Source organism: Glossina fuscipes, unplaced genomic scaffold (assembly GCF_014805625.2).
Source record: "Glossina fuscipes isolate IAEA_lab_2018 unplaced genomic scaffold, Yale_Gfus_2 112, whole genome shotgun sequence".
Taxonomy (NCBI): Eukaryota; Metazoa; Arthropoda; class Insecta; order Diptera; family Glossinidae; genus Glossina; species Glossina fuscipes.
In genome coordinates, this window is record NW_023998455.1 from 8,680,184 (window position 1) to 8,690,995 (window position 10,812).

Consider the following 10,812-nt stretch of genomic DNA (forward strand, 5'->3'; position numbering starts at 1 on the left):
AATTTGCACATTCCACATGTTGCAATTTCCCAAAATATATTGGGAAACGTATACAAACATTTGAAAATCGAATGTTAAAACGTTGTACTGAACTGACTCCCCAACCACTCAACATATTTTTAATGTCATATCTGTTTCCAAAAAATATAAGAATTACATTTTAGATGGTTTCGGTACCTAACCTAATCTCAGTTTTTAAAATTAATAATACAAATAAACGATTAAAGTGATATTCAAATGAGGGCGCTTTATTTTCTCATTCTATGAGGATACTTTAAGCACCAGTAGTATTATACGCTGCATCAATCGAATTCCAATTTCTTGAAATTTCCTTGTGTTCCAAACAAATCTGAAGCTTCTTTCGGTTTACCTGGGCGCTGCTTCTCATCGATGCGGTAGAATTTTTTGTATTCTATGATTTCTTGATGTTTGCTGATTATCATACGACGCGATCTTTCGTGTATTTGTTTTATCTCAACTTCTGATCCACCATAATCTTTGGGTAACACATCAAGTGGAACATATTGGAAAAGGTCTTCTAATTTGTTATGAAAATGAAAAATGTCAAATAATTCCTTTTTCATAAACGGGGTACACAGGGCTAAAAATTTGTCTAAAAATGTAACAACGTTAATGAAATGAAAGGCTTTCAATTGGAAAGGTAGCGCTTCCTATTGAGCAGAAGAAAATTAAGATAAAATATTTTAGAGCTTTTCGAAAAATTAATGCAACGAGTGTACCTGGAAGTAATAAAAAGCTTTTTTCAACAACATAATATTAATCCGACTTAAGTGTCCCAACGTGAAGCCACTCTGATCGATTATCAGGATATAGCCTTTCTGTAATCCAACCTTTCGAATGAAAATATCTGTGAACAGTATATATCTGTGACAAGAATTTCAGTTTTATGAATTAATTAGTGTCTAAATAGTGTTTAGCGAATTAAGTTGAAAATAATTTTTTGTGAATGAAATGGTACGTTTACAATAGCATTAAATCAAATTATAACACAACTTACACCTTTATTATATCTGGAAGGTTAAAGTTAGACACATCGCAATCAAGGAATTTGAACACAAGCACGCGATATCCTTCTGGGGTTAATGTTGGTAACGGAGCGAGTGAACTAAAATGGTGTTAGATTGCATAAACTTTAATAATTAATCTAGGATTTAATGTATCTATATCGAGACAAGCGCAGAAGAGCTTCTCACTAATAATTAACAAATCAACATTTTTTTAGGAAAAGAGCTTTTTAGGCAAAGGTTCCATATTTCCTCTTTCGGCTAAAATTTTAGTGATTTAGGTCACTTCTCTTTAGTGACGTTGTTTTAATCCAATGGAACGACATTTTGTTGGTTTTTAGAAGAAGGAGTTTCTTTTTTTCCTCATTTATCAAAATTCTGAAGTGGTTAAGCCATGTCTGTCTGATTTTTAATAGAATTTGTCCTCGATTGAAAACAGATCAGTGTATTAAATTTCGTCAAAACATTTTAAAAGTGGCGTGCAGTAGTAGTGCGAACAGGAAAACGAATGGACAGGCAGGAGACGGATTGACGCACAGATGAACCCAAGCCGATTAGGATAATGATTTTAATTCGATCGTTATAATAGAAAGTAAGTCTATCTTAAGCGCTTTTGGCTATATTATAATATATCATTCAATAAACGTTCGGTCAGTCATATATATATGGCAACACTTTTGACAGACGCTAATTATGTCAACATTTTGATGAAAAAAAATTCCGTTAACAATCAGCGTTAGTTGCAAAGGTGTTACAGCGATTTTTGCCGGTTGAAAAATAATTTTATCGGTGGTTTACTAAAAGTATCAAAACACAGCCCTTTTGCCATTTACATGGGCATCCGTCAATGAGAAAGGTTTGTTCGAAGGCAGTGCTGTGTTTGCTTAACTTTGAGCAGAAACAACTACGTGCTTGGAGCTGCTTAGCTGAAATGAACAGGAATACGAAATATGAACTTATCACTATCCACTTCCAGAGTCAAAACGACTGAACAGCAAATTGACGAAGAAAGCACATGTCGACTTGGATGGTTATGACGTCCCCATTTTGGGATAAGCGGAGGATAATGGTCATCGACTATAATGACGAAGGATCAATCGAGAATATTATTTAGCATTACGTGCGCTTGAATGACGAAATTGCAAAAACAGGAAGCTAGACCGGAGACTTATTGGATAATGTGACATCGGCTTACACTTAGCACGATGGTATGAATGGTGTCGAGCACAAAAATGTTGAGAGATTGTTGGATAATTTTAAAAATAAAAGACCCAAGTCAAAAAGGTTTTTTGTGATATAGGTACAGTACTTATCAATTGTTAATCAATTTTATCAACACTATGTTAGATGCAAACTGCATCTACACAGCAGCTTAATACAGCTGGAATGGAATTACGTACCGGCAATGAGTTTATTATTATTTGTGTGAAAAGTATACTGTAAACGTGCAGTTTTAACAGGTGTTCTTGTGTAAATTTTGTATTTTTAACAGAGTTTTCGTTTGTTTGTGCCTTTTATGAAAATATACCCACTGTATGTTTGACTTTAGATTACGTATTATCTACCAAATATTTATAGCGCGTTGAAATTGTGGACTTTGAACGTTTAAATCGCTGAAGAGTTCTTCGACGTGAGTGTGCCATGTCAAATTTTTATCTATCACTTGCTTCGTGACCTCCGTACTGCATTTGCAAGCAAAATAGAAAAGTAAAACTTCAGCTTCACTCAAGTTTGGCATATGTGGTTGATTGTGCACCCATGCAACTATTTTCTGAACATCTTCAACCTTGACTTTTGGAAAGCGAGCATATTGCTCAGTGAGGTCGAAATCAATACTTAGCATAATGTAAATCGAATAATTTTATCAAACTTTTATATTATATTCACACTCGGGCTAATCACTTAAAACTAAGAAAGAAACACTAACTGGAAGCTTTTTATAGAAAAACATCGTTATAACTTATTAGCATTCTCTTTGTTGTTGAATGCATTTAACTCTTATCATAAAAAGAGTTAATAATTTTACATTTCATTATTGTTTGTCTGATCTTTTGCGAAAAGAAAATATATGAAAGTATGTCTAAATAAATGCAGAATCCTTTTGAGTGTATTTACGTAAGGACATCGGCTGCATTTTGAAAGTCAAATTTTAAAAAATAATCAACTGTACGAGCATTAGGCTTCCACTTCTGTTTCAATTAAAAAGTTCACTTAATGGTGAAATGAATTCAGAGTCTTATGCTGCTCATGAGAATAAAATCTTTAATAAATCTTTAAGCTTAATTGGCACATTTCCAAATTTTACATAGGAGAGTAAGAAGTTAACAGTCGGTGGATGGAATTAAAATCATTGCTTCAATTAATTACTGGTTATGCAAGTTTTTCATTTGCTATTGTTTTTATTAGTTTCGATTAGCAATTTTTACAGAAGGTACGAAGTTCAAGGAACTTGCGCAAAGCTTATTAACTTCTGCTTGTTTTTCTAAATAAGACGACAAAGTTCAATACTAGAAATAATTTTACCAAAACGCAATGAAAGATTCTCATCATTTAGTTGGTAAAGTTGCTTGACAGGCATGTCCATTGCTTGCTTCTTTGTCGAACTATGTTCTTAGGTAAAAGGCTTTCTGAAGCCCAATAATTTCAATAAGTGCCCTTTAAATAGCAAGAGTCGGAATTGCAAGGTGTAAAAACACAGGCTTGGGTCCAAAAAGCCATATACTGGAATATAATGCAAACTTTTTCTTACTCTTATTACTTTGTTTTTTATATTGCAGATGAAATTTTCCGGCAAAGTACCCTTGATTATTAAATTAGCGTATGTTCATGAGAACATGATTAGCTTCCCTTTTAGCTTGCAACGATCACGAGATATAATAAATAAATTCGTTGAAAAGCTTTATATTTCCTTATCCGGCATTCACATTATAGGACTCAATTCCGTACTTTGATAGAAATAACTGCAAAACCTCGCCATTTTTACTTCCCTGAACTAGCGAAGAGATCTCTACTTTCCCCAAGTGCTCCGTCTTTTTTTTTGTTTTTGCAACGCAAGTCAGGTAATTAAATGATTTTCATAATCAATGCGGGTACAGTTTATTTTATTGTCAAAATAGTTAAATAAACATGAGAATAATTATAAAATTAACTACAATTAACAGTTTGTTTACCATATCCAGACACTTATTTGTTGCTTACACTCTAATATATTTAATAAGCTGTAGTGTTTGCAATCTACGTTTAGAGTAATCATGACAGAGATTGAGTCTGTATAACACATCTTCCAAAAGAAAGCTAAATCGACTATGGTAACGTTACTAAGTAAGTAATCATTATGTTATCATTGTGTTTATTTATTCGAATTTTCGTTTTGTTCAAATTTTCGTTTGAAGGTATACAGTTTCACTGAACTTTTAGGAAGGATTTGGAGGATGTTAAGCATTTTATACAATTTTAAATCTCTGTTAGGGATGATATTTCTTACACAAAATTTATTTCATTCTTAGGTTTGATATATAAAAACACTTCCTCTTATCTCGCTTCTTCGGTCTCCTCAACGTTTATTTTAATCGATATCCAATTTCTTGAAATTACCTTGAATACCAAATAGATCTGCAGCATTTTTGGGTTTACCCGGGCGTAATTTCTCATCAATGCGGTACAATTTTTCATGTTCTATGATTTCTTGATGTTTGCTGATTATCATACCACACGATCTTTCATACAATTGTTTTACCCCAGCTTCTGATCCCCCATAATCTTTAGGTAATAGATTCAGTGGAACATATTGGAAAAGGTCTTCTAATTTGTTATGAAAATGCAAAATGTCAAATAGTTCCTTTTTCATAAACGGGGTACACAGGGCTAAAATTTTGTCTAAAAATGGAACAACGTTAATGAAATGAACGCCTTTCAGTTGTATAGGTAACGCTTCCTATGCAGCAAAAGAAAATTAAGATCAAATATTTTAGAGCTTTTCGAAAAATTAATGCAACGAGTGTACCTGGAAGTAATAAAAAGCTTTCTTCAACACCGTAACATTAATCCGACTTAAATGCCGCAACGTGGAGCCAGCCTGATCAAATACCACGAGATAGCCTTTCTGTAAACCATCTTTTCGAATGAAAATATCTAAGAACAGTAGATCTCTGTGACAAGAATTTCAGTTAATTAAAAATAAATAGCGTTTAAATAATTTATTTGATGTATTTATTAAATATATTTCGTTAGAGACTATGTCATTGATGAAAGTCGGGACTTACATGCTGATGGGTGAATAAGCGAACATATGCATTTTTTTAAATAATTATAATAAATTACGCAAAAACTTTCTTATGCGAATACCACAATATGTCAATTTATAAAGTATTTGAATACAAATTTTTCAGTGCTAGGAAACACAATATGTAATAAAATAAAAAACTAAGAGTTTCATTATGTAAACAAATATCTGAGACCAGAGATAAACAATTTGAATAAATTTAGTTTGACTGGTTTTTAATTGCATTTGAATGAAGTATGAAATGAAGTACGGCAGTTAATTACTTCAATATCTATATAACGATTTTAACCATGCAAGCGTGAGCGGGTACCAGAAGGCGAGTAAGCGATAATAATTGTTGATCAAAACTCATAATTGTGGTAGCTTTAAGGGACCCACAAGCCTCCAGACCCTACTGAATATATCAATGGCTATATGTTATAACAAAGCAGGCGAGTAAACATCTCTCTTTGTTAGCTTAAAAATAACATGTCAAGCCAATCTATTGTCATTCAGTGAAAGAGATAAGGCAAGACCCCATCTCAAGTAGGTCAACATGGCATCTTTAGCTAGAAAGATAGACAACGGCGAAGTATTGGAGCGTTGTTCTAAGTGGAAATATGTAGATACTGTTCATAACATAGGATCATTAAATTCCTTAGATCATTTAAGAAGGCATATACTTTTATCAACTGACACTTCAGTATGAATGTCGAACGTGAGGCTTGAATCGAAAACTTGCGATAACAAGACGCAGCCATACAACGAAATGACATAGTCTATCATTATAATAAAATATTAAATCAAAATATAAGACAACTTACAGCTTTACGCGCTCTGCAAAATCATAATTAGAAGGATCGAAATCAAGCAATTTGACGAGAAATACACGATATCCCTGTGGTGTTAACGTTGATAGCGGGACGATCGCACTAAAATGGTGTTGGAAAATATAAAAAGAAGAAAGTTTTTTACGCATTTGCAAAATAATTAATTTTTGCATTTAGATTTATTTTACTGCTAGATGACATAATGGGTTAAGGGAGAGTAAGTGTGCGAAAATCTTGTTTACTATTTGCTTCGATGAAAACCTTTTTGGGAAAAGGAGTCGATTACTTTGAAACCCCAAACCAGAAGCTAACAAATAAACGGCTCTTATGGATCAAATCTATGTGAAAGAGTTTCATATTGTAAAATCTTTGGTGATATAAGAACAGTACAAGAACAGCGATTAGTGGAATCGCGGATACTCATGAAACTGGTTGCATTACTCTGCTGCTAGATTTCTGTAACTATAAGGTAAATACGAAAGAGACTGCAAAAGATACCGATGTCCAATACATTAAGCAGCGATAGGAAAAATGATTCGAGAAGCAAGGGTCACAAACTAATCATCAGTGACGCAGCGCTCAATGGAGATAGTGTTGTACATTATCCAACTGCATTCTTGAGTTCACTTGATTTGCCAGGAATGTCATACACACATCTTACAGCCCAAAGTAGATGTTGAAACCATTCTACTATAGAACATCAACCCACCTCTCCTTTGCAACAGTACCAATTTGATCGTTAAAATAAGATGAATCATCTAATCGAAATTGTTATTTTGAATGAGTGATTCGAAGTAGAAAACGTTTGACATAGCCATCTGTAGCCTGTTCACTTTTTAGAAGACCCATCATCGAAGGATTGTTGTTTATTCATTTTGTCAAAGCTCCCGCAATACCCAGAAGAAATCTTTAAAGACTCTGCAAAGAATTCATCAGAATCAAATTCTATTTCAATTTGATTATATACCTGCGCCCGTCTATTGTAAGCATTCTTTTTGCCCAAAAAACTGAACTATTAGCTTTAGATTCAGCAGAGACAGTGGAAGTTCTTGCATCTGGAGAGATGTTAACTAATGGTCAAACGGGTTTAAGAATACCCGATAAAGCCACGTAAACCGGCAGCTTCTTTTAATTTGCAAAGAAGGATGAAATTGTTCGTTCATTACTCGCAAACTACAGAAGATGAATCTAGAAAAATTTGGCGGTATATTCTATGCTATAGTACCTGTACACAAATCTGTATAAGCATGCCCTAAGTTTGCCTGTGTGGTCATCCTTGCACCTAACCAACTGTGTCGTAGCCGTTGAAAACATTTGGAAATATCGGTCAAATCGGTTAAAAGACAATCCAAACTGCACAGATACGCGATATAAATTTGCAGTTTCGTTCCTTTAAATAAAAAATCACCCGACCCCTACTAACATTACATGCTGTGAAAATGTAATCTTTTCAGTCTCTTTTAGGGCGGCGGCGGTGTCTCACAAGCAAATATAATTTTTCCACTTCTTTGTAAATGCGGCAGATGGAAAAACAATATAAAAAAAATGTGTTGAACATCAAAATGCATTGCTTTCACCTAACATTTCTATCTATTCCAAGGAGAAGAAGTTCACTGGATCCCTAAGGCTATGCGAAATTCCCGCCTGAACAGCAAGCATGAATAGCTAGAATGCAACACATTTATGAGATCTAGTTTGTCATTCCTCCTAGATTTAATATGTGGATTCGCTATTAACGTAAGTACGATATTTTTATTTTTCATTCACATTTTACTTTTCTGTGACGCGTACGACGCGAAATGTATCCATTGTATGTTTGATTTTAGGATACGTATTACTTACGCAACATTTATAATACGCTGAATTTCTTGACTTTGAACGTTTAAATTGCTGAAGAGTTCTTCGATGTGCGTGTGACATGTCAAATTTTTATCTATCACTTGCTTCGTGACCTCTGTACTGCATTTGCAAGCAAAATAGAAAAGTAAAACTTCAGCTTCACTCAAGTTTGGCATATGTGGTTGATCGTGCACCCATGCAACTATTTTCTGAACATCTTCAACCTTGACTTTTGGAAAGCGAGCATATTGCTCAGTGAGGTCGAAATCAATACTTAGCATACTGTAAATTAAACAATTTTTATATTATATTCACACTCGGGCTAATAACTTAAAACTAACTAATCAACCTTAACTGGAATTTTTTTATATGAAAACATAATAATAAATCGTTAACGTGCTCTTTGGATTCATATCTTTCGCATAACATTTTTTCTCGCAAATAGTTGCATTCTGGTCGGCTGATCGGTGCCCCTATCATATAATGATATGAGTGCGCCTTTATCAAACAAATTTGCGATTTAATATAGTGAATGCCCTCTATAGTTTTAATGCGATATCTGATAATGCTTCGTGCAGTTGCGGAAGTATGCTTTCCGCTGTAAGCCTTTTAAGGTATGAAATATAAAAAATAAGAGTAGAGCAGTGTGTTTTGCTGCAAGTGAATAAAATAATGCCGATGGTAATGGATGGAATATTCGAAATATTATCATAGGTACCATCGTCCGATTTCAGGTCAACTCAATCCATATTGAAAATTAATAAAAGAAAAAAAATAAATAAAATATCAAGTTTATTAAAAAAACAATCTATGAAAGTATGTCTGGATAAATGCAAAATGCTTTTGAGTATATTTACGTAAGGCAATCAACTACGTTTTCAAAGCGAAATAATAAAAGACAACTAAGTGTAAGTGCATCAAATTTCCCCTTCTATTTCAATTAAAGAGTCTACTTAATCGCGAAACGAACTCAGTGTCTCATGTTGCTCATGAGAAGAAATATGTTTTGAGTCTTTGGGCTTGTTTCGCATATTTCTAAATTTTGCATCTGGGATTAAGAAATTAACATTCGATGGATGAAATAAATTTATTGTTTTAATTACTGATCATTCAAGTTTTTCATTTTCTTTTGTTATTATTAGTTGTGACTTGTAATTTTTATAATAGGTACGTAGTTCAAATAACTCGTGCAAACTATTTCTTTAAATCGTTTCTTTGTTGTCTTTCTAAATAAGACGACAGAGTTGTCAAGTGCCACAACCCAATGAAAAATTCTCATCATCTAGTTTGTAAGTTGCTTGTCAGGAATGTTCTTTGCTTCCGCCTATTTCCAATTATGGTTTTGAATAGCGTGCGTTCTCAAGCCTCATTATTTCAATGAATTAAATTGTAAGAGTCGAGTTTGCAAGGTAACAAAAAGCGGCCTCGCCTGTATAAAAATGTACTTTACCCTGAAATTTTTTGCTTATTCGTACCGGTTAGTGTTTTTTATTGGGAATTAAACATTGGAAACAGTTCAACAAATGTTAATATCAATGTTAATATATATTAACGGAAGATTTTAAGTCTATTTAGCAATATTTCTCTGTCGCATTTCCCTTCATTCTAATTGTTGTGCTCTACAAAGCTTGTAATGTAAAATGGGAAGAGAGCTTCACAGAGCAATTCTTTTAAGAGGAAAAGGCGGATGCACTTATTCTAATTCAGTTAAACTTATCTCTACTTTCGTATGCATGAGGCACTTATATTATCGTCTTTCCTTCTTCGCCAACGAATTAATGTTATTGTCTAGCCATCGTCCGTGTCATTCGTGCACCGTCGACTGGCTTTTCCGAGTCGTAACATTCTCGGTTTCTCTCCTTCTTTGTCTCTCTCGGTCTTCATCTCTCTACGTATGTTCTGTCGATTTAAGCATATGCACGCTTAGAATGAATAAATTGCAGTTCATTTTTTTCAGAAGTAATGTAAAAAACATCAGTTTCACCATGACCGCACACTACAGTATAGTTATGCACGAAAAAGCGTTCAATAATTCTTATTCATATCAACCAACGCTTCGTGAGCGCCTTTCAATTCTCGAACTACAACAAACAACATACCTTAAGTAGGACAGTAAGGCCTTAAAGCGAATATTGCAGCTCTTAACTCTTCTTTGTACGATTAATTGATCTTAAAAAAAATAATAGATATCTGGTGGTCAATTTTGGTTTAAGAAAGTAGATTGTTGCTCCTTAAAGCATTTTTTATTTATTTATTTATTTATTCTACTTATACAAGAAACTCAACTAAAACAAATTGACAGTCGAGTTCAATTGACTCTTAAAGTAAATCTTAAATTAACTAATATTAAAACTTAGTATAAGTACAATAAAACAAATAAGACGGAAAAAAGAAAAACGCATGTACACAGCTAGCATAGAGCCACACCTACAACCGGTACAGGACCAAATTGCAAACGAACCCCTAAGCCATCGCAAACATACATAAGCCGCGTAACCGATAATAGTTAACAACAATTCATTTTCGAATCGTAGCGACTTTTTAAGGTAAAGAGCGACGAGATAGGTAAATTACATGCATTAAGCAATATTAGCAAATTCAAAAGAATCTACAACACTAAATTTATCAACAAATTTAAGAAATTTAAGAAAACTTCTCCGTTACGTTGTCACTGTAACACGAGAGAGGAAAAGATCAAGAGAACCCAAAACCAAACTGGAAGCACGAAAAAAAGAGAGAATAAAAATCAGAAAAAATTATCTCTTAAATTACACGTAAGATTTACACTACTGAAGCAACGGTGAACAAGCCAAAAGAAAAGCTATTAACACCAAAGGAAGAAAAAAAAACAAAAAAA

At 33.6% G+C, this 10,812-nt stretch overlaps 2 protein-coding genes across 2 annotated transcripts; both read right to left on the reverse strand.

The window, feature by feature from the left end:
- Positions 1-299: 299 nt before the first annotated feature.
- On the reverse strand, positions 300-2,989 carry LOC119639452 (alpha-tocopherol transfer protein-like). The gene is made up of 4 exons (XM_038036835.1): positions 2,591-2,989; positions 1,019-1,126; positions 741-885; positions 300-671 (listed from the first exon to the last, which is right to left on the reverse strand). Exons 1-4 carry the CDS (start codon positions 2,866-2,868, stop codon positions 303-305), a joined length of 900 nt encoding a protein of 299 aa, XP_037892763.1. The 5' UTR covers positions 2,869-2,989; the 3' UTR covers positions 300-302.
- A 1,232-nt stretch (positions 2,990-4,221) lies between these two features.
- Positions 4,222-8,368, reverse strand: LOC119639451 (alpha-tocopherol transfer protein-like). The gene is made up of 5 exons (XM_038036834.1): positions 8,305-8,368; positions 7,959-8,237; positions 6,111-6,218; positions 5,029-5,173; positions 4,222-4,959 (listed from the first exon to the last, which is right to left on the reverse strand). The coding sequence occupies exons 2-5, from the start codon at positions 8,234-8,236 to the stop codon at positions 4,591-4,593; spliced, it is 900 nt and encodes a 299-aa protein (XP_037892762.1). The 5' UTR covers position 8,237; positions 8,305-8,368; the 3' UTR covers positions 4,222-4,590.
- Between the last annotated feature and the right edge of the window lie 2,444 nt (positions 8,369-10,812).

Bases quoted from the DNA above. Each gene is read 5' to 3' on its own strand.
- LOC119639452 (XM_038036835.1), bottom strand. From the start codon at position 2,868: ATGCTAAGTATTGATTTCGACCTCACTGAGCAATATGCTCGCTTTCCA. The intron at 886-1,018 runs GTAAGTTGTGTT...TTCTTGTCACAG, and splicing joins CTTCCAGATATAATAAAGGT to ATATATACTGTTCACAGATA. The intron at 672-740 runs GTACACTCGTTG...TCTGCTCAATAG, and splicing joins AAGCTTTTTATTACTTCCAG to GAAGCGCTACCTTTCCAATT.
- LOC119639451 (XM_038036834.1), bottom strand. From the start codon at position 8,236: ATGCTAAGTATTGATTTCGACCTCACTGAGCAATATGCTCGCTTTCCA. The intron at 5,174-6,110 runs GTAAGTTGTCTT...TTCTTGTCACAG, and splicing joins TTTGCAGAGCGCGTAAAGCT to AGATCTACTGTTCTTAGATA. The intron at 4,960-5,028 runs GTACACTCGTTG...TTTGCTGCATAG, and splicing joins AAGCTTTTTATTACTTCCAG to GAAGCGTTACCTATACAACT.